Source organism: Apus apus, chromosome 5 (assembly GCF_020740795.1).
Source record: "Apus apus isolate bApuApu2 chromosome 5, bApuApu2.pri.cur, whole genome shotgun sequence".
Taxonomy (NCBI): Eukaryota; Metazoa; Chordata; class Aves; order Apodiformes; family Apodidae; genus Apus; species Apus apus.
Genome location: NC_067286.1, coordinates 60,981,956 through 61,007,826, shown reverse-complemented (window position 1 = coordinate 61,007,826; position 25,871 = coordinate 60,981,956). Strand labels below are relative to the sequence as shown.

The 25,871-nt window shown below is 49.2% G+C and overlaps 2 protein-coding genes across 7 annotated transcripts in view; both read left to right on the top strand.

Moving 5' to 3' along the window:
* The window catches only part of KIAA0586 (KIAA0586 ortholog), a 102,567-nt gene extending 101,991 nt beyond the window's left edge, over nucleotides 1–576 (top strand). For both annotated transcript variants that reach the window (XM_051622645.1, XM_051622642.1), the window contains one exon: nucleotides 404–576. The gene's annotated coding sequence lies outside the window, so the exon portion shown is untranslated. The remainder of the gene's footprint in view (nucleotides 1–403) is intronic.
* Nucleotides 577–1,098: 522 nt separating this feature from the next.
* DACT1 (dishevelled binding antagonist of beta catenin 1) lies at nucleotides 1,099–25,390 on the top strand. Of its 5 annotated transcripts, none has more exons than XM_051622656.1 (5): nucleotides 1,099–1,269; nucleotides 7,476–7,640; nucleotides 18,289–18,421; nucleotides 20,059–20,121; nucleotides 22,575–25,390. In XM_051622656.1, exons 2-5 carry the CDS (start codon nucleotides 7,608–7,610, stop codon nucleotides 24,428–24,430), a joined length of 2,085 nt encoding a protein of 694 aa, XP_051478616.1. In that variant the 5' UTR covers nucleotides 1,099–1,269; nucleotides 7,476–7,607; the 3' UTR covers nucleotides 24,431–25,390. The 5 variants fall into 5 exon arrangements, with proteins under 5 accessions (XP_051478616.1, XP_051478615.1, XP_051478618.1 ...); XM_051622655.1 differs by having other exon boundaries at nucleotides 20,059–20,214; XM_051622658.1 differs by lacking the exon at nucleotides 20,059–20,121.
* The last annotated feature ends 481 nt before the right edge of the window (nucleotides 25,391–25,871 follow it).

The following is a 25,871-nucleotide window of genomic DNA, read 5'->3' as shown; positions in this document are numbered from 1 at the left end:
AACACCAGGTTTCCATCTTTCCAGCTAAGCCAGATTTTTGCCTGTGCAGCAGTGATTCCTGTTGATTACCCAGGACCTAGTTTGGTAGATAGGTAGTAAGATAATTTCTGTCCATTTCCTTCTTTGCTTTGATTAATTTTGTTCTCAGCACCTTCATTATGTGTTAAAGAAGTTCCCATTTGTTCCCTCTTTGCACCTTTCCCTTTTGTTGTTAGTCTAACACCTCCCTGCCTAAGGCAGCCTGTCTTTGCCTCAGAAAATTGGTTTTCAAGGAAGGAAGCTACCAAAATCCTCCAAACCCCCTCTTGGAGAGGCAAGATAAGTGCTTTGCAAATCACACCCATCTTGCCACTTCCATGGTCTGCTTTCCCATCAAACATCTTCTGGTTTTCCTCATCTACAGGAGAGGAGGGATCTCTGAAAGCTCCTTTGGACACCTTTTCAGCATCTTTTCAAGTGATGCAACCTAGACAACATGAGAGAGGCTGTGATTTAGGGACACTGGTGCTGGTATCGAGCTGCAGGTGGGCTCCTGGCTTCCCATCTCAGTGGTGTATCTGCTGGAGTCATCACAAGGTAGTCATGGCTTCCTTTTGGAATGGATCAGACCCTTTGGAAAGTAGTTTTGGCTTGTTAAAATAGCAGACAACTAACCAGGGGAGGGGGTGGAGGGAGAAGAAACTTGTGCTCTGCTGGGCTAAGGAGGGGATAAGACTCTGCAGTCAGGATGGGGGGAGAGGAATGAAAAGCATGATGTTCCTTCTGCAGCTCGGTCACTGCAGAAAGCCCAGCCTCAGTGATCAGCCTTCCTGCAGGGTCCACCATCTTTCTGGGACAGCCATGAATCTTCTTTATGGGCAGGCTGGCTTGACTTTTGATTTATAATTGAGGTGCAGTTAATGTAGCTGTACTTGTGCTGTCACCTGTGTCCCAGCTGTGCCCCGGGCACAGGTGTGAGTCCTGCCAGCCCCTCTGTTGCACTGCAAGTGCAGGGAGGGATGTTGTTTCCACAAGGAAAACTTCAAGACAGTGGGGAGCTCCTCATGACACTGAGTTTCTCACTGTCTTTTTTTTTTTTTTTCTCTAGAAAGACAATTTCTCTCTTCTGGACAGAAATGATAATGTGAGATGATCTTAACTGATCATGCCATTGGTTTTGAATGCCATTCAGAAAAATGCTTCCTCTCCCTCCCAGACCATGAGCATCTGTAAGCATCCTGCTCATCAACAAACACTCCAGCAGAGGCAAAGCACCCCTTGGAAACCATGGTGAGAGCTGCACACACACACTCAGGTGCTCCACTGAGCTGGGCCCTCTCTAAACAAGCAGAGACCATTAGTTTTGGCTCATTAGTTTAATGGAGATGACTATTAATTCCCGCTCCTCCCGCCACTTTCTGTAAAACAAACTTAGAAATGAGCCATCTTTGCAGCTGTGACTAGTAATAAATCCAATTAATTTCCATGTCTTTAGTGTTAATATATGCGTTAGATCTGTCAGCTCTGCCTTTTTGTTCCCTTTATGGAAAAGCTTGTCTCAGAGATTCCCTCCTAATTAAGATGGGAATTTGCTCCTTTGTGGATATATATTCCTCCAGGAAGCCACTTACGGAGATGCAGCATCTTCAGTCCCAGGAAGTGGTGTTACTGTTTGGTTTTGAACTGCACATGACAAGTAGTGTCATAACAAATTCATACCTCCCCTTCTCATTTAAAGGCTAAGGGAAAAAACAGCCCCCTCCACTTGGTCCTGTGAAGATATCACCAGACAAAGCAGAAACCAAAGGCACAGATGCACTTCTCTTTGAAATCTGCATAGTAATGACTGTTTACCCTTCTTCCTCCTTCATTGATGACTCCAATACATGGGGTACAGTAAACAGCTGTGCAGGATTCATGGTCAGATCCATTAGCAGAATCCAGTATTTCAGCTGAGTGCAAGTCCCATGCCAGTTGTTTAAGACTGGATAACAAGCTGAGAGAAAAACCACAGAGGTCACGGCTCTGTAGCAAAGTCTTTCAGAAAGTATTGCTGGTTGTGCCCTTCCTGATTACAGGGAGATCAGAGCCCCAGCACAGATGGAGGGGCAAAGTGCACAGGCTCCAGAGAAGCCTTTGAAAGTTTATCAGCCCTTGTACTCCACAAACTGCCCGTAGGTGCCTGGTATCTATGTGTCAAAGAGTGTAGCCTGCTCAAAATGGGAGTCCAAGACTTCTGGTGCAGACCTCAAGGCACTGTGTGCTCTGTAGATAGAAGAAGCTGGAACCCGAGTCCTGTGCAGAATCAAATTTTAATTGCATCATCCCCAAGAGAAAATCATCCCAGAAGCCACATTTACATGAAAAACTCTGCTACCAACCTCCTTTCCTCCTCCAGCTGCCCCATGACTAACCTTTCTTCTCCACCCTTACAAACAACGCCAACTCCCAGCTTCATTTGCTGAGATTTCCCAGAGCACTGTGGATGCTTTTCTTTCTGCCTGTCTCTCATGTTACATCCAGGGTTGGCTCTTTCTGCTTGCAAAGGTTATCTATGTTTGAAGCCTCCTCCCCACAGACAGAATCATAAGGTCTCTGATGAGGAACAGCAGGTCTTTGTTCCTTCTCAATGCATGGGGCTGTAAATCCTCCAAGGGTGACCAGGGAAACCAAGAGCTTGCTGCTCTCGTAAATCTCCCAGGGTGGATGCTCCAGCCATCCTGTGCTATCCCAGGGCTGCAGGTTTCCAATGGGCTCTGCAATTGTAGGATAGAAAATAAGCCAGTTCCAGGGGACAGGAGCAAAAGATGGGGTTTGGTCACTCTAGTTAAAAAGTTCCCCTGGATAAACTGTTGGGGGTGGTTGGGGAGGACAAGAGAGTGTAACAACCTTTGGAACTTTTCCTCTGCTTCTTGGCTGGGCTTGTATTGATCATCTGGGCTTTGTGCATTGAGCTGCAAGTGCTGGCACAACCCCTGCTGTGGTCTACCTGGGGTTGCACCCACATTTAGGGTTGGAGCACCCACTTGGAAATGACCCATGATCTGGGGCGTGGTGGGGAAGGTCTGAGTGGACCAGCACAATCCAGACTGCACCCTATGGTCTGGATGAAGTTCTTGGGCTGGGTCCATTCTTCTCCACACCTTTTCTCTCGCTCTGGCTTGAGAGCAGGACAGGAGAGGACAGGGAACAGCCTCTGGGGCAATGAGTGACACTCAGGAGCCAGACCCTTGTTACTGTACCAACACTTGCCATCCAGACCTTCCCGACACTGTAGCCCTCCCAGATATGCTGGGGCTAGTGCCTCCACAGACCTGCCCTTGAAAGATAAAGCTCTTGCCTCACCACAGCAGCACAGGGTGCTGTGATTGCCTCTTGCAGTGCAGTGGGGTAATTCTGAGAGCTTGTTGCACCAGGATGCCACCCATTTGCAAAGGCTGGAAAATCATAGAATGGTTTGGGTTGGGAGGCACCTCAGAGATCATCCGGTTCCAATCCCTCTGCATGGGCAGGGACACCTCCCACTAGACCAGGTTGCTCCAAGCCCCATCCAACCTGCCCTTCAACACTTCCAGGGATGGGGCAGCCACAGTTTCTGTCTCATCACCCTCACAGTGAAGAATGTCTTCCCAAGATCTAATCCAGATCTACTCCCTTCCAGTTTGAAACTGTGCCCCCTTGTCCCAGCACTCCATGCCCTTGTAAAAATCATCTGCCAAGCCAGTGCCCCTGGCCTCAGGACCCCACATGCTGAGAGGCAGCTGGCAGCACCAGGTGACACCAGGTCCCAGTGACAGGGCTGAGCCCAGCCCAGCATGACAGGCTCTCACAGTGCTGCTGGGCTACAAGGAGCTGTTGATTTATTTTGATTTATTTTTTTCCTTTCCTTCAAGTTTTCCAAGTCCAGTCTTTCCCGGGAGGAATCCTCGTTTAGCTGTGTCATCCAGCAGTGTGAAGGAGCCTGATCTTGTGGCAGTAGCAGCAGATGGTGACTAATAAGATTTGTGTGCATGTGCCAGCTCTGTTCTCATCTCTGTGTCTTAGCTTGGGCAGGTGACTTGTCTCCCCATCTCTGCCTCCAGCTCGATAAGATGGGACATTTACTGCAGCCTCTTTATCTGCCACCCAAGTGAAGGACGCTCGGTGCCTCCAGCCCACGTGCTTTTGTGCAGAGCAGGCACAGCAGAAAGCCAATTAAGAGGGCAGGTTTAAGGCAGGTATTGCCCACAAGGCAGTTGTCATGCCTGTCTCTCCTCATTACCTGTCTCATCTTTAGCACTTGTGCCAGGCTCACCTTCAGCTGAGCTGCCTGGGAAGGACAGGAGCTGTTTCTCTGGACGTCCATCAGTCCCTGGCAGTGGTGGAGGGAAGCCTGAGTGAACCAGTCCCTTCCAGCTGCTCTGACTTTCCTGCTGTTCCCACTGCTGTGACCAGCAAGAAAATGCCCACTGGTTCCTTGGGCCTTTTGTTGCTCCAAGTGACAGCCTCCTCATGGGCCCTACAGCCCTTGGCTGGATGCTCCTTCCTCCTCTTGTCCTTCTGGCAACCATTACATAAGCAAACCCTCCAGTGATGCTCTTCACAATGTGGCTGTTTGGATTCTGCCTTCTCTTTCAAACCAGGTTCATTTTCTTCTTCCTCCAGGCAATTGCTCATGCCTACGGGAGGGCTCTCACATCCTCCTGCTGCCTCAGATGTCTGAGTCCCACTTCCCCTCCTCGCCCAGACAACTGGCAGTTTATTTGTTTTCAGTCTCCCTGGAACGAGTCTGGCCTTTTATTTCGTTGCTTTATCCTGCTCTGCCAGCAGCCCTGGAGCTCCCTTGCCAGAGCAAGAGAGGAGAAGAGTTGAGCTCCATGGGCTGAGATGTGACTGGCACTGGTGTGAGATGGGAAGCAGGCTCAGATTTGGCCACGTGGCCCAGATGGTTTTGTTTTGACTTCTTTATTTGCTTGCTGTTTTTCCTGATGCCAGCTGCTTCGCTTTGGAGGATCCTCAGCTTTTGTTATAGGCAAATGAAGATCAAAAAGAAAAAAAAAAAAAGGAAGGTGTTGAGGCATTGGAAGAAGCAGTGATGTTTGGAAATGTGTGCAAAGCAACATGGCTTTCCCCTGTCAGCTGAAAGCTTGAAACAACAGCTTGGAGGGAGATCCAGGCTCTCCCTCTTGGCTGTCAGGCACCTTCCTGCTGCAACTGCTAAGATGCATTTTAATAATAACCAAAATCTGAGGATTTCACATGGCTCTTGGAGCTGGGATGCAGAGCTGGGGCTGTGGCAGGTTTAAATATTTGGAAAAGCAGCCAAATTGGAGGAGTTCTGCAAATCCTGCCCAGTCCCAGGCTGAGCATCTGCCCAACATACACTGAGGAGATGCCTCAGTTTTGCATCTCAGTTAGGTGGAGTGGGGAAAAAGTATAATCAGTTTAAACCTTGTGCAGAAACGTCATTTAACAGCTCCCTGCCTGCAGTTCAAACCCTTTGAATGAACAGAAGCACAGATCAGAGTGAGGTGCAAGCTGAAAAATTCAGATCCCAATCCAAAACATGAACGCGCCAGGATTTGAGTGTATAGGTCTGGAACTGGAGTCTGACTCACTTGCAAATAGGGACCCTTCACAAAACATGGATGGAGGTTCAAATTCCTGTCCCTCCTCCGAAATTAAATAAAGGTTGAAGAAATTCTGAGAACTCAGTGTTTTGGTTCTGGGCCATCTAAGAGGGGTGAAGTATGTCCTTAAGTGCTTTGTTGAATAGGAAGAGACTTGAGCATGTGCTTAATGTCATTAAGTGCTTAGCTGTTTTTGTTGAATCAGAGCCCCTGGCTTTTAAAGTCAATTCTAAACCCTTAGGCTGCATCTGAAAGGATTTGGAAAAGAAGTGGCATCCAGACCCTGCTGGACGTTTGACTGCTGAGCTCTGCATTCCTGCTTTGAAGGCTTGTTCCTCTAAATCTGCCCTCGTTGCTATCCCAAGTCATCTAAATGACTCCTCCCTGCACACCAGGTGATTGTGCAAGAGAGGACAGGGAGTTATGGGCACTTAACATCCTCTGGCACAACTTCTGGAGAAGTTCAACTGTTCTGTAGCTTCCACGGGTGATCTCAAGGCAGCATGGTAATTCTGGGGTGTCAAAGTGTGATGCTGGCCCGAGTGAAGAAGCACACTGTGGGCTTTCTTATGGCCTCTTTTGGTGGTTGCTGTGCTGCTCCTTGTTACTGGCTTCTCCTTGTTGTGAGAGGCCCTGAAGTCAGTTTGGTTACAAGGAGTGGGTGAGCATGATCCAAGCTGGTTAGTGAGGTGGGTTAGGGAGAGATCACAGGAACACAGCTGGATGTTCCCTCTCTAGCTGCAGGGAAACAGACAGTAGCTGCAGGCAGGGAACTTTTCAGTCGACTGAGATGCTGCTGGAAAGGAGGTGTCCCCAAAGGTCTCCAACAAGAGGGTGGTTGTGGACCTCAACCCCTGAAACAGTGTTTTGGTGGCAGAAGAGCTGGAATTGGCAAGCAGTGTCCGAGAGAAATGAGATGCCAGAAAGAAGTTGTGAAAATAACAACTTCTCCTGCTTTACAGGTAAAAGAGTGACCGAGACCAGGATGGAAAGAGATGAAAAAGTTAGGCAAGAGATGAAAGGTTTGAAATGAAATACATTATGCATGAGGGTAACAGTTGGAATCTGAGAGCTGCTCAGAGGTAATCATCGGAAAAACAGGAATGGTTCTAGGCAACAATTTCAGCCCATTGCAGAGGCACCAGGATGGTTACCAGGAACTGTGTTTCCTTCTAAAGGAAAGACAAAATGTTCAAGGCCAGGTTAGATGTGGCTTGGAGCAACCATCTAGTGGGAGGTGTCCCTGCTCACTGCAGGGGGGTGGAATTAGATGTTCTTTGAATCACTTGAAGAAACGAGATTTATGTTAGACATTAGGAGGAAATTCTTTAGTGTGAGGGTGGTGAGACCCTGGCCCAGGTTGCCCAGGGAAGCTGGGGCTACCCCATCCCTGGAAGTGTTGAAGGGCAGGTTGGATGGGGCTTGGAGCAACCTGGTCTAGTGGGAGGTGTCCCTGCCCATGCAGAGGGGTTGGTCTAGGTGGTCTTTAAGGTCCCTTCCAACCCAAACCAGTCTGTGATTGTATAAAAATTGCAGGACTGGAGTGACCTTTTCCAGACAAACCAGATGCAGCCTTCCTTCCCTTCTGTCCTCCCCCAGGCTGGCTGCTGAGTCTGTCCTGGGACAGAGCTGGCAGTGCTGTTCCATGACTAGCAGTGCCACATGAGGGAGAGCCTTTGATTTGCAATGCCAACATTTTTTGAAATGAAAGAACTTCCTCGGTGCTGCCTTGCTGTTCCAGGATATTTTTCTAAAAAACTGCTCCTGTCTGCATATCTGATGCTCATAGAGCAATCATAACACAATGATGCATCAGCCATGAGATTCAGATTAAAGTTTTGGGCCAATCATTTCTGGAAATTGAAATGCCATTCTTTTCTCTTGCAGGTTTGCAGATGCCTGGGTTGATAGAAAATGTGTTCTTCCAGGGCACAGCCTTCATTGAAGGAGATTAAAAAGTGGTATTTCCTCTCAAGCCAACACTGATAAGAAGCTCCATTCTAAAGAAGTGATGCAAGAATGAACCCAACAGAGATTCAGGTTCCACTGCAGGTCAGTTTGCACCTGAATTCAAAGCCAGCCTTTTGTGGGCAGCAGTTTCTCAGCTCAGGCTTTAACTTAAGGCTCAGAGACTGACAGCAAGTCCCTTTAGAGCCCCATCTGTTCCAATTCAGATCCCCCTGTTTACATGTCATGGGTTCCATGACTGCACACCTGACCTTCCAGGTTTTATGGGACCCAGTGATGCAAAGCCTGGAGCCACTGACACCTCCCATCCTCCAGGCACGTGCCTCAAGCACCAGCAAGAGCTCTGTGTTTGTTCTCCCTAGAACAGTGGAAAGGGAATTATTTCAGGCAAAGAGATTTATGATGGCTTTTTTTTTAGTGGTTCCTTGACCTGTTGTTGTTATGTGCTGAATGAGACTCACTCCTGTTAACCCTCTGAGTGCAGAAAACCAGCAGGGAGACAACGTGGAAATAAAGCTGAAAATTGTAGGTGAAGTTCCTGAATGTAAAATTGAAGATTGAAAATCTTAGGTGCAAAGAATGGGAGGGTGAGATAGTGAGAGCAGAGTGATGCACTGAGGCCCACCTAGCAGATGGGTGCTTCCCCAAGGGCTTCTGAGTCTTCTTCCTTCACACCCAACATCTCCTGGTTTAAGGAGGGAGCCCAAATGGTTGGGGATGATACACCTTCTCTCTTCTGCCTCTGACACTGAAGGCTTGTGACCCTGGTTGAGTTATTTAGCCTGCCCCAGCTTGCCCATATCCAAAAGAAGGTTAAAAGCCAGCTCGTAAAATGTGCTGTTTCCTTCAAAAAAGATACAGAGATGCCTCTGATTCATAGCACCACAGAGTGGTTTGGGTTATAAGAGACCTTTAAAGGCCATCTAGTCCAGCCCCCCTGCAGTGAGCAGGGCTGTTTCCAGCTAGATCAGGCTGCTCAGAGCATTGCAGCAGAGTTCAATTGACATCATCTGCTTGGTGAAAAACAAAACAGAACTGAGAAAGAAAGTGCCTCTTGGAGTGGTCCAGCTCTGACTTCGTTGGAGCAGTGTCCATGAGCCTGGGGAGGGAATGCAGTCCCCACCAGTCAGCATTAGGACTTGATATAGTAGGTGATTTGCTAAAATGCTGGTGGAGTTTCTTTATAGTGAACAATGAGGGGGGGGAGCTTCAAGCTCTGCTTCTTGTCAGCTGTGAACCTCGGGAGTGAAGATGGTTTGTTTAACTCCCTGTTCCTCCTCCCCTGATGTGCTTATCAGACCTGCTCTTATCCTTAAAAAAAGAGCTAAAAATGGAGCTGATCTTGCCACGGCTTCCCTAATTTAAGGAGCAGAAGCAAGTTTTGTATCTTCTTTGCTAGTCTGACACCTGACACAGGCAGGAGGCATTGCTGGAGCAGCCCTGTGATAGCTCAGTGGGCTCAGGGGTGGTGGCTCTCCAGAGGTTCAGCACTGCTCTGGCCCCTCGTGAGGCAGAAGTGGGTTTTCATGGCCCTGGGGAGCACCACACCATCCCAGGCAGCAATGGGTGATTCCAAATCAGTCCCCTTCCTGGCTCACCAGATGGGCTGCTGCCTGTAGAAAGGAAATGAATGTCTCTGCACGGCTCGTAGTCTGACAGGAATGTCTGGAAAAGCTCTACTGTCGGATCCCCACAAGCAGCTTCTTCTGCATCCTCTTCCATGGCCTCCTGCGTGACTTCTTGTTTTGCAAACACTCCATCCTTCCTTCCACATTCCCTCTGGATACAGCTTTTTGCTGGAGGGTTTCCTGCTCTCATCTCTTCACTCCTGTACAGCTCTGCCTTCTCAGCCGTGCCCGTGCAACTGCTCAGGCTTAAAACTGGGTCTCTGAAATAATCTGGGTTAACAAAAAATGAAAGAAGAGTTTATTTTTTAAAACTCAGATCAGGGTAGTGCTCTGTTTTCCAGCCTGCACAGCTGGTGGGGTGATGATCTGCAGCAGTGGAATAGCCCAACGTAGGAAATGCCCCAGAGTGGCAGCCCAGAGCAGGGAAAGGGACAGCATTGCTGTCCTCCTCTCTTTCAGGGCCTGTCCCTCCTGTATGTCAGATCAGGGAGTCAGATCATGGTGACACCACGGGAAGTGTCTGTCCCTTCAGCTGGCACATGGGCACTGGGGGGAAAGGGAGGTGGGACTGCCTCTCTTGAGGGGACACCACAGGCAGATCAGATTAAGAGTAAGGAGAGACTGGACCCTTGAGAGACCAAATGAAGTTGTTGATGGCTCCCTAATGTAGCCATCACTTACAGGTTTTGCCATAACACCAGAAACGTGGTAAAGCTGGAATATTGTGTCCAGTTCTGGGCCTCTCAGTTCAAGAAGGACAGGGAACTGCTTGAAAGAGTCCAGCACAGAGCCACAAAGAAGATGAAGGGAGTGGAACATCTCCCTGATGAGGAGAGGCTGAGGGAGCTGGGTCTCTTTAGCTTGGAGAAGACTGAGGGGCGACCCCATCAGTGTTTACAAATATGTTAAGGGGGAGGGTCAGGAGGACAGAGCCAGGCTATTTTTCAGTGATGTCCAGTGATAGGACAAGAGGCAATGGGTGCAAACTGGAACATAGCAGGTTCCACATAAACATCAGAAAAAACTTCTTTCTTGTGAGAGTGACAGAGCCCTGGAACAGGCTGCCCAGAGAGGTTGTGGAGTCTCCTTCCCTGGAGACATTCAAAACCCTCCTGGACATGTTCGTGTGTGATGAGCTCTTGGTGATCCTGCTCTGGCAGGGGGGTTGGAATGGGTGATCTTTCAAGGTCCCTTCCAACCCCTAAGACTCTTCTGTGATTCTGTGGGTTTGTTTGACAAAAAATGGAAGCACTGCCAGGATTTTTCACTTCAGTTTAGGTCATTTGCTAGAATTGTTTGTGTTTAGTAACCAGTGCAAGGTTCACTTGTAAAAATAATGTAACCATGGTAATATGATCACCCAAACTGATGCCAGTCTGATTTACTGATAAGATTTATACCATATTATATTATCCAATGCAATTAAGAAATGCTTAGAAAATTAACATCAGAATAGACTAAACTAAAGTATCAGCAGTGTAGTGACAGCTGTGGGTCTTAAGTATAGTCTCCAAGTGGATGTTTCCAGGTAAGGTATCACCCTGCCTCTGAGGGGCTGTGTTACAATAAGCAAGGAAAGCAATTCCTTCCATTTTACAAACAGGGAATTGCAACGTTCCTCTTAATTTCTGCAATTTCCTGCACTCATTTTAGCGTGACTGGTCAGAAGTGAACCTAGGAGAAGTAACAAGTGTTAATTGGCCTCATTTAATCTAAACTGAATTTAATGATCAGCAAGGGTGGGAGAGGGAAAAACAAATGTCTGCATTGGGATGTAGGATTTTGCTCCTAGTGGGAAGGAAATTAATGGTGAGATGGGGCTCAGAAACACTTGCCCCTTGCCACTGTGGTTTGGATTCATGGCCCATCATTCCAACCACAACTTTCTCAGGGCTTCTTTTATATTTCCAGTGGCAGCCACTGGCTTTTTCTTGTCTTTTAAGCTCCATGGGGCAGGGACCATCTCTTTATTCCCTATACACAAAATGCAAAGGGAACACAACATTTCTCCACCTAATAACATAATCATAAGAGATGAGGCAGGATAATCATAAGAGATGAGCTATTTCATAACTGCCTTTGTGCCAGGCAGAATTACACCTCTCACAACATCCTAGCAACAGAGCTCCTCAATCATCATCTCTTCTCCTTCCCTGCAGATAACTCACTGCCTCCCTTCTTACAGGTTCTATGTTTGAGTTTAGGATGGGGAATCTGGGATTATTTGTTTTTGGAGAATTTCAGCTGGCTACCCCAGTGAGGGAGCAGCAGCTTTACAAAGGAGTGTAAGAGCAAGTCTTTCAGCTGTTGCCACAAGCCAGGAGAGGAATGGAAACCTTTTTGGACTCCACAATTTTTTTTCATGTCAGAGTCCTATTCCTTAGCCCACACTAAGAGCTTTGAGGTATTTGGTTTGCTGAGATAGAGGCCTCCCAAGGTTGACTTGTCAGAGCTAATCTGGGGACTGGGGCCTCCCTCTTATCTCACACTAGTTTTTCACTGGGATGATCGACTGCAGTGTAACTGAGAAGGGAGAAACCAGCCTGAGTCTCATGTTCTTTCTGTGCTTATAACATGTTTTAGTTGAGGATGATACCTAGCAAAGGCACCTTCTCATCCATCTTCCCACCTTATTGCCCCCTTCTGGTTCTGTCTTTCATCTGTATTCCACCACCTATGGTCAGACTTTTTCCCTTGCTGCTTATGGGCTACTATTTTGCTGTTTTCTGAGCAAATTAAAGGGACTGTATTTTAAGCACATTCTCTTTGGTTTTTCTGTTGCCTTCAAACCCTGCCCTTCCAGGCTTTCCCTGCCCTTGTCTCTGTGACCTGTACTGAGCTTCATCCTAGTTCTTAAATACTCTTCTGTGGACCTTCCCTCACTCTTGGTGTGTAAGATCACATCTTGTTTTCCTTCTGTTATTCACTTAATTGGACGTTTCTTGATGGCTGCTCAGTCACACATCTCCTCCTCCTCTGCTGCCCAGCCTCCTAATCCTCACTGCTTCTCTGGCACCTTATTACTCCTTCATCTTTGGGGTGAAACCTGAGCTCCTCTTCAAATTCCCCTTCCTTTCCTCTTTGCTGAACTGCACAGTGAGTCTTGTTCAGTCAAAGCTGCATTCTCCTCTCCACGTGATGTAGGCAGTTGACTGTTTTGGCAATTCTTGTGATTCTTTTCCTTCCTGGAACTGGTAACACTGCAAAGGATGAACACAGAAATGTCATCAGGGAGCACAGGAGACAGGCAGCATCTTCTGCTCTTTACAATGGAAGAGGTGATTGGGGAGGGAGAGGGTGAGGAGGGCTCAGACTCAAATCTACCAAATGGTAAGTGGCAAATTATATAAACCTGAACGTTAAGTCATTTGGCACTGTAATTTATTTTTTGAAGCTACATCTGCCTTGCACAGTGCACAACAGCACAGAAATAATTGAAATAGCTTTGCATAAATATTGCATGAAGCTTTGTGTACAGACACATGCAAGGCACAGAGCTACATGCAAAATCTGGCTAAAGAGGGTGAAGAAAAATGTGGGAGCTCTCTGCTGCCCTGTCTGGAGAGCTTCTGGCACCTGCTTGGGAAAGTAGCTCTGCATTGCAACAGAGCTTTCAGCATAAACATGCTCAGAGGGCACTGTGTGCCAAGCTCCAAGCAGGCCAGAAAGCCATGGAGCAGGTTTTTAAGGCAGCAGTGGTGGCCTACAGGTCGTGACACAGGGAGTGAACCTACTTCTGGGTCTTTTACGGACCCAGACACATAAAACAACTGGAGAGACAGTGGTTCAGTGTGGGACTTGTTTTTTATTTCCAGTTTTGCTTAGCAACCTGTCACTCCTTTGCCCTTGGGACATCCCTTGTCCTTTCAGCGTTTGTCAGTTCTCTCTATGGCTGCAATTTCATGGTCCCTTGAATCTGGCAGGAGTGACATTGCTCCCCGAAGAAGTGGCCCTGCCTTCTCTGGCTGCTGATTCCTGCCCTCCCTCACTTTCCCCCCCCTTGGCTGGCACATGCACCCATGTCTCCATTAGCAGCAAGGACAGCTCAGCAGCCACGGATCCACCGAGTGCTGCAGCCACCCTGAGGACCTGCCACCCAGGCTGTTACTTTGGCCTAGTTGTGCTCTCATCCCACAGACCACATGTCCATAACGAACACCCAGCAGTGGCTGGAGTATTTTTAGGTGTGCTCCCTTCCCCTGCTGTTGTTTTTCACCCCCAAAGCAACTCGGTGCGTTTGTTCTCAGATCCCTCTGCGAGGTGAATGGCAGCATGGAAAACTAGGGAGTGACCTGGGGAGCTGGTTCAAAAAGGCACTTGTGATCCAAACTGAAATATTCATGCTCTGCTGACATGGCTGTGTGGTGAACCACCTCCTGGGAAGAGATCAAAAGCAAAAAGAAATGGGGCTAGTTTGAGCTGCCACCATCCCCTGAGCTGAGGTGTGTGGTCTCACCTACATTTGGGCCAGCATTTGGGAGGGACCAAGGGCTGGTCATAAGCTGCAGGGGGGAAATGGGTCTCCTTTTTAGAAAGCGTTTTGCATTGGTCTAGAAAGACTGTGAAATAATGATCTGGATCATCTGCAGGCTCTTGGAACAAGGACCTCCACCTACAAGGGACAAAGTCAGTGTATGGCACCCTGCAGTATGTTGCCTACTGCCCAGAGCATGGGAGTGGGGACACAGATCTCAGCTGAGATCTTTCAGTACCACAAACACTCATCATCTTCCGAGGAGCAGAGGGAGAGCAGGAAAGAGCATTCCATTCTCCTCATAATGTCCGTGAGAGCTGTTGGACGGCGAGCTCACGTCTTTCCAAACAAACCCCATATTGTCAGGGGCTCCCTCAATGCCTTCTTATTCCTCTCCCATTTTTCCTGCAGCCCCCCCTCCTCCCCCCTTCCATCCCATGTCTGGAACTCAGCTTTTGTTCTATTTTGATACGAACGTTTTTCTTTTCTCCTTTGGCATCTGCATTTCCCTCCCTCCCTCTTCCCATCGCGTGCCCATTGAAAACCTACTTGCAGACCCCTGGCTGCAATTAGTCCACGTGTCGTTACCAAGTTCACTTCATTATGGCTTTTTATGGGGTTTTTTTTGACTCAAGCAGCCTTTGAATCAACACCTCACTGGTGCTTTGATCCTCATGCCTACACCGTGGCCAGCACTGCTGCAAGGAATGCCCTGTTCTCCTCCTCTTCCCGCTTTTCCCTACCCACTCCTTACACCCTCCTGCATTCCTGCCAGGATGGTTTGTCCCCCGATGCATCGTTTTTTTGGGCCCCTCACTACAGGGATATTGAGGTGCTGGAGCGTGTCCAAAGAAGGGCAATGAAGTTTGTGGAGGGTCTGGAGCTCAAGTCTGGTGAGAAGTGGCTGAGGGAACTGGGGGGGTTCGGTCTGCAGAAAACAAGGCTGAGGGGAGACCTTCTCACTCTCTTCCACTACTTGGAAGGAGGTTGGAGTGAGGTGGGTGTCGGAATTTCTTCCCCAAAAGGGCTGTCAGGCCCTGGTCCAGGCTGCCCAGGGCAGGGGGGGAGTCCCCATCCCTGGAGGGGTTTCCAAGCCCTGTAGATGTGGTGCTGAGGGACATGGGGCAGTGGTGGCCTGGGCAGGGCTGGGGGAAGGGTTGGACTGGATGATCTGAAAGGTCTTTCCCAACCCAAACGATTCGATGATTCCATGATCGACGCTCCCATTTCGGAGGTCTCGGGCTGCAATAAGCCAGACGGCAGCAGGACGCGCTGCCGCCGGCCCGTGACCGCGCCGAGCCTGCTCCCGGGAGGTCACGGCTGGAGTTTGCGGGGAGGTCAGAGGCAGCAGCTCCGTCTGCCCAGCCCCCGCCAGCCCCCATGGCGGAGGAGGAGGAGGAAGAAGAAGAGGAAGAGGAGGAGGGCGGCTGCGAGCCTGGAGCCGCAGCCCGGGAGGGAAGGAAGGCGGGAGGGAAGGAAGGAGGGAAGGAGGGGAGGAGGGCGGGCCGGTGGGCGGGCGCGGGGCGGTGGCACCGGGGCGGGAGCCGGGGCGCCCCGCGGCCCATTCGCGAGCGGCGGCGGCGGCAGCGCGGGGTCCGGCGGCGCGGGGCCCCCCGCGGGCAGGGCCGGTCAGCGGCGGCCGCCCCCTCCGCTCCGCTCCGCTCCGCTCCGCTCCCAGCCGCGCCGGCCATGAAGGCGAGCCCTGCGGCAGCCGCCCCGGCGCCGGGGCCGGCGGGGGGAGTTCGGGAGCCCGATGCGCGCTGGCGGGAGAAAGGCGAAGCGGAGGCGGAGAGGCAGCGCACCCGGGAGAGGCTGGAGGCCACGCTGGCCGGGCTGGGCGAGCTGGAGTACCTGAGGCAGCGGCAGGAGCTGCTGGTGAAGAGCCTCCTGCTGCAGCGGCCGGCGGGAGCCGTGCCCGGGGCGCAGGGGGGCCGGGGGGAGCCGGCGGGAGAGGGGCCGCCGCGCAGCCTGGAGGAGAAGTTCCTGGAGGAGAACATCCTGCTCCTGCGGAGGCAGCTGGTGAGCGGGGCGGCCGGAGGGAGCGGGGATGCGGGCGTGTGACACGGGGGGTGCGGGCGTGTGACACTGGGGATGCGACTGTGTGACACCGGCGGTGCGACTGTGTGACACCGGGAGCCTGTGACAGCGAGGACGCGGGCGTGTGACACCGGGGATGTGGGTGTTTGACACCGGGGACGCGGGTATGTGACACCGGCGACGTGGGTGTGTGACACCGGGGAATGCGGGTGTTTGACACCGGGGACGCGCGTGTTTGACACCGGGGATGCGGGTGTATGTCGCCGGGAACGCAGCGTGTGACAGCGGGGATGCGGGTGTGTGCCAGCGGGGATGCGGGCGTGTGACACCGGGGATGCGGGCGTGTGACAGCGGGGATGCGGGTGTGTGACAGCGGGGACGCGGGTGTGTGACAGCGGGGACGCGGGTGTGTGCCTCCGGAGAGCGGGCCCGCGTTGCTGGGGGGGCCGGGCCGGGAGCGGCTGTCGCTGTCCCGGCGGGGCGGTGCGACCCGCGGTGCCTTCGTGCGGAGGGGCTGGTGGTGGCCGCGGTCCCCCTCGGGGGCCATGCCCGCGCCGTTGTCACCCCGGCACAGCGTGCCGGCCGCCCGGGCCCGGAGGTGAGGCGGAGGGGAGCAGCGTCTGCCTGGGGACCGGCCTCCCTCCGCGGGCTGCGGGCGATGCGGTGACAAATCGGTGGGGGCTGGATTTTACCGGCGTTTTTGCTGGTGGCTGCACCGTTCCCCTTCGGTTTGCGGAGCCCTGCCGGCGGCCCGACTTCCATTCAAGGCAAGAGAGTCGCTGCCGTTGCCTTGAATGGAAGTTGGGGAGCGAGCTCCTGGGTTGCAAGCCCGGGAGGAGGTGAGGAGCGCTCCGGCACGGGCAGGATCGGGCCCCTTAAACAGAAGGGATGCTTTTGTTGAAGGACGCTCTTTGTAACTGGTGTGGGAAGAGATGGAGGGCGGCATGAAGCAGCAGATCATTTTTCAATGAAAATAGCGTACAGCTGTGCCTGGCGGTCTTTGTGCAGGGCTCAGCATTTGCTTTCACCCAGGGAGAAGTTGGATTGCATGATTGATTTGCCTGATTTCTTCTTACTCCCCCCTCCTTTCCCCCCCCCAACCCTTTTTTCTCCTCCTCGTTTTTTCTTGTTAGCCTTTTAGTTTAGTTCATTTAGCATTATTTCCTTCTTCAAAGATGATTTTTCTACTGAGAAAGGGGCTGCTGAAGAGCTGTAGTGAAAGACTGGGGAGGCATGGCTCCAAAATAAAAAAGCAAACCAAGCCCCAACCAACAAAACAAAACAAAACAAAACAACCTGGGGATTTGTGGTAGCACTTCAATTTGTGCACTTGACATTGTAGATTGGAACCAGATGGGGTGCTGGCTGTGGGAGGGGGGACATTGGTGGCAGTGGGTGGTGCAGGGAGTTACTCCTTGAACCCATCACCTCTGCCAGCCTGGCTTCCAGCCAGTGCCCATCAGAAATGTGGGAGAAAGCTTGGGATCCCCCCCCCACCCCCTTTTTGGATCTCCCAAGGATGGTGTTATGTGCCAGCAGATCTTCAAACAGCCTCTCTAATGCTGTTAGCATTTGCTTTCTCTTTGCCCGAGGACTGGCCCACCCCAGGGGGAAGGTTGTCCTGGATTTAATGGGTTTAGAACTAGTCCAGTTATGAGCATCAAAACTCTTTGCCACGAGCGTAGCAGAGCACGGCTGGGTGCTCAGCAAATGATGCACTTCAAAAAAACCCAACAACCTTCCTCCCGCCTCCCCCACTTCCCCCAAAGCCAGGACAGTTAAAGGGTATGAAGCTGAACAGATGATGGATAAGCAACATGATAATACACACAGGGAAACTGATTGCCTTGACCGTGGGTTAATGAGTGCCTTACAAAATCGTTTCTTAGTGCTCATTTTTATGCCATCAAATTACCTTCATAAATAGCCTTAAAATTCATCTCACCACAATTTTATACAATTAGAATGGGAGAAGAGGAAGAATTACTCTTCCTTCCTGCTGCACTGCAAAACTAATAAAAGGGCTGTGATCCCAGCCCTGGGAATCTTGCTGTCTATATGGCAGACTATAAGCACAAGATGTGCAGCAGAACAAGGTGGTTCCCACACTACAGGCACTTGTTGGCAGAGCTGTTTGGTCCCATTGTGTGAACAGATGTGATCTTTGACTAACTGTGGTGGTGACACTGGCAAAGCTGTCCTTGCACCCACGTAGCCTGTTCCATGTGCACAGGTCTGGTTTGACTCTGTGATACAACGCAGCTTTGTTGCAGTCACAGCTGTGGTCCTGCACAGGAGTGCTTTGCCAACATAGTGTGTTGGCCTTCCTAAATTGTGGAGTGTGCTCCTTACGTAGAACTAGCTGGAAGGGGCTGGAATGAGGTGCCAGCATAATTCTTCATTTAAGTGTTTCTCCAGGATGTCTGTTTAGAATTTCAGGGCTTCCTTCTGCTTTGTTGGTGGTGTTTTTTTTAATACAAGAATATCGACCGGGTATTTTCCACAGTGCTCAGATGGAGAAGGCTGATGGTCTTTGAAGCCCCTTCAGGTCTGCCCTACTGAAGGAGCTGATGTTTGCCTTCTTGTTTTCCAGAACTGCTTGAGGAGGAGGGATGCTGGCCTCCTAAATCAGTTACAGGAGCTAGATAAGCAAATAAGTGACCTCCGCCTGGACGTGGAGAAAACGACAGATGAACACCTGGAGACAGACAGTCGTCCAAGTTCAGGTAAGGCCAATGTCCAGCAAAATGGAGCCTCCCTTGACACCTGGAATTGATCTGGCTGTAGTTTTCAGTACCACGACTGTAAATGCCTATAGCATGTTCACACTCTGATAATTAATGCCTACCAGCAAAGTTCCCTACCACTGGAAAGCTTGCTATTTGGAGGCAACATATTCAGAGGAGAATTTCAAGCTTAATTAGATTTTTAGTGTTGGAGGCTTTTTTTTTTTCTTTTCCCAAAACCATCCACAGGTGAGTTCAAAAAGTTCGAATTCTCCTGTGTATTAGGAAGGAAGTTGCAGGGAAAATGGTGAAAGGAAGCACCAGCAGCAGGAGTAAGATGCTAAAGTTGATCTCACAGCCAGACGGGAACACTGAATCAAACAATTTGATCCCCTCCATATTGAATTTCATCCCATTCAAACTGTGTTGAAGCCAGTAAGTGGGATTTAACTATGGGGAACCTTCCCTAGAGGCATCTAGACATGTTCTGAAGACACTAAAAAATGGAGAATGCACCAACTTGCAATTGTTAAAATCATTGCCAATTTCTGATATGAATCTGACTTGTTCCAGCACTGATTTTTTTTTTAATGTGCTTTTCTTCCATAGACCAAGATCTTTTCTAGTACCCAGCTTTTTCTCCTCTTGGAAGTGCTGTACAGTGTAATTCCTGATTTGTGTTTTTTTGATGAGCTAAACAGGTCAAGTTCATTAAGTCATTCGTTTTAAGGCATTTTTCCAAGCTCTTAAATAGCTTTATGGCCACGTTCCAATTTTTCAGCTTTCTTTTAAGCGTGCTGGAGTTGAGGACTAGGCACACCACTCCAGTGTCTTTCTTACCAGTGCTGTAGAGACTGCTGAAGTCATTTCCCTACTGCTATTCATTAGTCTCTTTGTACATCCAACAATCTCATTAGCTTCTTTTGCCATATCATTAAGCTTGATTGAGCTGCTTTTCCACACTAAGTCCTTCTCAGGATTATTGTTTTCCAGGATACAGCCCTATTCTGTAGACATGTCCTGCATTCCTTATTCCTAAATGCACCATTTCAGTTGTCATTGTAGTATGTCATATTATTCTGGAGTAGTCCTAGTGTAACCAGGAAATTATTTTTTTTCCTTTTCTGCACATTATTTACCATTTTCCTTCTTTCATGTCATCCATAAATAGTATTTTTATCTCCAGAACTTTGAGGAAAATAATGGATAGCATTGTGCCCAACACTTAAAAGGTTTGTCAAGTAATAGCTAGAGAGTCTTTCTGGAAAGTTTAATACACTGTTCAATGAGTGGGCTGTTAAACACAGCCTGGTTCCTTCTTGCTAAAATCTGACTACCCCTGAAAAGGGTAAAACCCCAACCCCTGTGAAGGTTAAAAAAGAAAAGTTCAAAATTTCATATGCTAAGTCAAGTTCTGCTTTTTTACTTTTAACTGCTTTACTTTTAAACGGAATCCTTCATAGCAATAAGGTTATTACTAAATTGTGCCCTTTTTTTTTGGGTGACTGAATGGAACCCCATAACTAATTGCTACAGAATAAGCCAACATAAACAGGAGCTTGACTGCCTTTCTAAGAACACAAATGGTAACTTTGTGTAGACAAAACTAATATAAATCCAAACTCTTATTTTTGTAGGGTTTTATGAGCTGAGTGATGGAGCTTCGGGATCTCTCTCCAATTCATCTAACTCTGTCTTCAGTGAGTGTTTATCCAGTTGCCATTCTAGCACTTGCTTTTGCAGCCCTTTGGAGGCAACACTGAATATCTCAGATGGACGCCCTATATCTGCAGGTATAGTAAAAGCAGGTCGAATACATCATACTCCAGGAGGTGGCTTTGGCTTTGGAAATACTGCCTCAGGAGTATCTGGGTTGAATTAACCCTTTTTCCTTTCATTTGACTCACTGTGCTCTGAAAAGATTCCAGTGCCTCTCACGTACATGGGTCACGAGGCAGGGTCGTTTGCCCTCCCACTAGTCCAGCCTTGAGTGTGAATATGTCACTCTCAACAGTTGAAAAAGAGTATGTGAAATTATGATGGCTGCTCTACCCAGTAGAGGGCAGTGGTACCCACACACAGAGACACGTTAGTCGGCTCATTTCCCGTGGTTTCATTTAGAAGAGCATTTTTGCTAAATAGCAACAATTAAAAGATACCTCAACAGCCCCGGCCTCGTTAAAGCGAGAGGGCAAGGGGCCAGCAACAGGTTTTAGGAGGTCAGGGTGAACATCCGTCTGTTTGCAGCAGTGGTTTTGTCAGTTCTGGTGGTCCTCAGGCCCCAGGTGACTGTGCTGAGATGTGTCCTGTGTTTTAGTGTAGAGAAATGGACATTGTGAACAGGGAACAGTGCTTTGTCTCTTTGGCAGAGAGCTGCTGAACTTCCTTGGACACTGGGCTGAAGGTGCAAGCCCTGATATGTGAGGTGTTTAAATAAGGTGATCTCCCTTGTCTTGTTTCCTAGGGAGGACAGTTTAGTAGGACTTTTGTGCTCAAGCATTATTGGTTGCAGCATACTAATTCAAAAGCCTGAGCTCATCCTGGGTTGTGGAGGATGCTCCTAACCGTAGTATTTCCAACTTCCATTCTGCTCTTCAATGTTAACTTAGAGTGATTTGTTGTGAATCAAGGACAAAATGATTCAAGTTTTTCTAACACTGAAGTGGGAAAATGCAACTTGGTATGCAGCCTTTCTGAGATGCTGACAAGTTCTCCTGAGTTATCCTTTGAGCAGCTTGAGGTAGTGAGGTAATGCTCCCAGTTGTAAGGTTTATGTGATCTTCATCAGCCATACATAAAAAGGAAAACTTACAAAGGTTTTCCAGCAGATTGGATTGCTGGGTGGTTTTTTTTTTTATGTATACATCATGAAAAATCTAAAACTCTTATTAATCATACTGTCTCACTTTTAAGAGCTGAAATTTCACAATCTGGCTTGCTTCAAAGAATTCTTTTTTGGCAACATTTCCTGACTCTGACATAGAATTTAGGAGATGTGGGAAAACTGTGAGGTGATCTGGAGGAAATTCCTACTTCTAACTGCCCTATTCTTCCTCTCCTGCCCACACAGGAACATCATCCCTATCAGCTAATTTCATCAAAGGCTATGAGACCTCTTTTGAAATAAGCCTTAGATAAGTGATGATCACTGAGCATTCAAATTTGAGTACCCTGGCTGAAGTTTCTAGCCCAAGGGGAGAAAACAAGACTCACAGAGATCTGGAAGGATCATTTAGATTGTACCCCTACATTTAGTTTGTACCCCTACCCAAGAAGACAAGAACAACATCAGCTTAAGAAAATAATAAGATGTTTGGTTTGAAGACCTGCTCCTAAGGTTGCTTACCTCCTAAGGAAGTGCCTCAGTCATTAAATCTGACTCATGCATCTTGAAATGCACTGGATTTCTCTTACAGAACCCTCTTTGCAGAGCCAAGGCTAGGATGTCAGCTGGATTGACCTGCACTCCTTGTACTTGTGTGGAAACAGGAGCCTTTTGCCCATTCTTGAATCCTTGCTTTCTCAAAAGGAGCATTATTATTATTATTATTATTAATATTAATATTATTATTACTACTACTACTACATTATGATGATAAGAGCAGTCGTAACAAGAATAATAACAACGCTAGCATTAAATCTGGATTATTTTGAACCCAAGATATACTTGAAAAAAATCTGGAAGTTAAATTTGTCAGTAAGCTAAAAGCAATTAATTGGTCTCTTGTCTAAATTTTGGGTTGTTTCCCTTTGGATTTAGCAAAGCAAAATGTAAAATTTGTATGTGCTGAGGCCTGCAGTGAGTTTTGCAGGTGCCTTTGTAACATGTAAACATAAGAGACTCTTCCAGGCTTCTGGTTTGGGTGGCTCCCAAAGTAACTGTTCTCGTTAGGGTTGTGATTTTTGCTTTTTAACCACGTAGTCACACATCGGGGCAAATCCTACATAAATGCAGTTGCAGAGAGACCCAGAGAAGGATAGTGCTGCTTTTGTCCCGCTTGCACGGCATCCCTAGTTGCGAGTTTTCGGCTGCTTGAACAGTGTCAATGTTGCATCCTGTGTGTAGACGGGACCGGTGTCCTCGGTGGCACGTGAGAAACGTAGCAGGACTGTCCCTGGCAGGCTCTCTAAACTCTTCTAAACTGCCTTTCAGATCTCATAGGCTGGATGGACTATAATAAGGAAGGCCAGCATGAGGACCAGCCCGCAGGCTCTGTTTGTCGCTCTTTGTCCACACCGCACTCAAATTCCCTCGATGTCGTTGCAGATGTGCATCCAAAGTACCAGTGTGATCTGGTGTCTAAAAACGGGAACGACGTCTACCGGTACCCCAGCCCACTCCACGCGGTCGCTGTGCAGAGTCCCATGTTTCTTCTCCCCGTGACTGAAAACCCCCCTGGAGAAGAGGAGAGGCTCGGCTGCGGTATCAACGATGCTTGCGCCGGATCTGAAACGGACTCGGGAAAATCCACCAACGCTTTTCTCCCACAGAGCTCCTGGGCGGCACCCTGCCCTTCCGCCAGTAAGAGGATAGATGGTTACATCCTAAGCCTGGTTCAGAAGAAGACTCACGCGGTAAGGACTAACAAACCCAGGACGAGTCTCAGCGCCGATCCCACCAAAGGGATCTTGAGGCATGGAAGTATGTGTGTCAGGCAGCCCTCGGGGGTGGTGGGTCATGGCAACGTTGTCAACCTGAAGAACTCCAAGCAAGCGTGCTTGCCTTCTGGCGGGACCCCTGCTCTGGACCACACAGCACCCTCCCCGTTGAAGCAGAGGCCACGGGAGCCAGCTGGTGAGCAGCTGGAGAGCAGGAAGGCACCTTTGCCAGCAGCTTTCCCACCTGGCACGGCCAGCGAGCTCCAGAGCAAGCACCTGCCACGGTGCATCAAACCGGCACCTCTGGAGCTCAGCCGCAACGCAGCGGCCGCGGCAGGGGATGTCCCCAGGGAGACCGGCCAGCTCTTTGCCGCCTCTCCCAAAGAGAGCCCGGGGAAGCCTGTGATGCTGCAGCCAGAGAGCAGAGTCAGCCAGCCTCCCAAAAAAGTCCTGCTGAAGAGCTTGCAGGCAGCTCGCTCCTCATCGCCTGCTGTTGACGAGAGGCCAGCACTGGATTTCAAAAGTGAGGGCTCTTCCTCCCAAAGCCTGGATGATGGGCTGCTGGTGAACGCCCAGTACATACCGGCCCAGCAGCAAAGTGTCAAGCTTCACAAAGGCACCCGAAACGTGAAGATTTTGAAGAGTTCAGCCCTGAAACACAGGCCCCACCTCGCCAACGGGCTGGAAAACGGTTCGCAGGCCTCGCGGGAGAAAACCAAGGCGGTCGGCAAGAAGTGCCGCTTTCCTGAGGAGCTGGATACAAATAAGAAACTGAAAAAGCCTTCCTCCCGGGGGAAGAGAGGCAGCGGCTTGCAGCCCGAGTCGGGGCTCCCGAGCCGGCAGGCTGGCCTGCACAAATCCGCCATCCGATCCCACGGGCACGGCCGAGAGGCGGTGGTGGCCAAGCCCAAGCACAAGCGGGCCGACTACCGCCGGTGGAAGTCGTCGGCGGAGATTTCCTACGAGGAGGCCCTGCGGAGGGCGAGGAGGAACCGGCGGGAGGGCGTGGGGGTCTACTCCCAAGTCCCCCTGCCCTACGTCAGCCCCTACTCCTACGTGGCCAGCGACTCGGAGTACTCGGCGGAGTGCGAGTCCTTGTTCCACTCCACCGTGGTGGACACGAGCGAGGACGAGCAGAGCAACTACACGACGAACTGCTTCGGAGACAGCGAGTCCAGCCTGAGCGAGGTGGAGTTCGTAGGGGAGAGCACGACCACCAGCGACTCTGACGAGAGCGGGGGCCTTATTTGGTCCCAGTTTGTCCAGACGCTCCCCATCCAAGCGGTCGCGGCGCCGGAGCTGCATGAAAATGCGGCGAAGGCCTTTGTCAAAATCAAAGCCTCCCATAACCTCAAGAAGAAAATCCTCCGCTTTCGGTCGGGCTCCCTGAAGCTCATGACAACTGTCTAGTGAGGTGACTTTGTGGAATGTATCTGCTTCTCCTTTCGGAAGCGAGGTGCTTTTTTTTTTTGTTTTTTTTGTGTACATATTTCCACAGATTTTTTGTTTTGTTTTGTTTTTATACAAATATTTAAAACTTAAGGTAAATTATGTCACTTGTCCTGAGAACTTGGGTGGATACCAGTGCCTTTTTATGTGGAAATAAAAGACCATTATACTAGTTTAAAAAAAGAAAAAAAAAAAGAAACCCATAACACTGCCGTTTCAGTGGTGAACAGCCTCCCGTGCGTGGGATCAGAAGGCTTCAAAAAGAGGTTAATGTTTCTGGAAATGGATCTTCTTTGCCTAGTTTTTCCAGCTTTTGGTCTTATAGAAGATATCAACAGCTTAAGGTCCTAAGTGTTTTGGGGTAAGGGGGAGGGAGTGTGGGTGGTCTTCATGTTTTTCCTTGTCCCTTTTGGCTGCTCCTGTTGCCACATCTTGAACTTCTTCCTCCTGGTAGTCTGGCCTGATTTTTGTTAATGGTGGGTCTTTCTTGTTTGTTTGGCTTTTTTTCTTTTCTTCTTGATTCTCTTCTTGAAACTCACCCCTGTCCTTCCCCAGCCTTCCCCCACCAGGAAAGGGCTCCTCTTCAATCTATCTCCAAGGTTAAGTTGCCTTCTCCAGAGTGCACCCTGCTCCGACCTCCTGGGAGTCCCACTGCAGCTGGCAGTGGTGTTCAGAGTAAACTGTTGGAGCAGCTGACCAGGCTTAGTAACTTCAGTATAATTGTGTAAAACTGCTTTTGAAAAAGAAAAAAAAAAAAAACCCAACCATATGCATGTCACGTGCATGAGTATCAGTAGTTTTAATATTCCTGTTGATGTCCAATTTACTGTACATCATCAATGGCTGTTTTATATATATATATCATTGTGTAAATTAATATAACACATCATACGTTGTAATAAACAGTCTGTTTTAATACTTTTTTTAGAGTTTGTTACCTTGGTGCAGACCCAGTGAATGGTTTTATATTGGCATTGTCACCACGTAGATGTCTCCTTGATGTGAACTGTGTTCCCTGCATTATTTCCTTGTTGAGCCATGTAGGGAGTGGAGCAAGTTGAAAATGTTGCTGTGGATGTGACTTGTGCTTTGAGGGAACTGGATGGTTGTGGCTCCTCTTGTTCTTCCCATAACTTGTATGTTTTGAAGGACACGGTGGGATTTAGGAGCTTAGAGGCATCTTCAGGTTGGTGCTTATGGGCAGCTCATGTTTCGAAGCAGATGGAAATGGAATATTAATCCTCCTCACTGTCAGGGTGCTTGCAGACTTCGGTTGGTACAACACGGGGACAGATGGTAGGTTTCTGTAACCAAATAGATCTATGTAGCACAACAGGTGTCCCTCTGAAATGTTCACTAAACAAATCCCCAGGAGCTGTGTGCTCTGGGAGCTGGGCTGGGT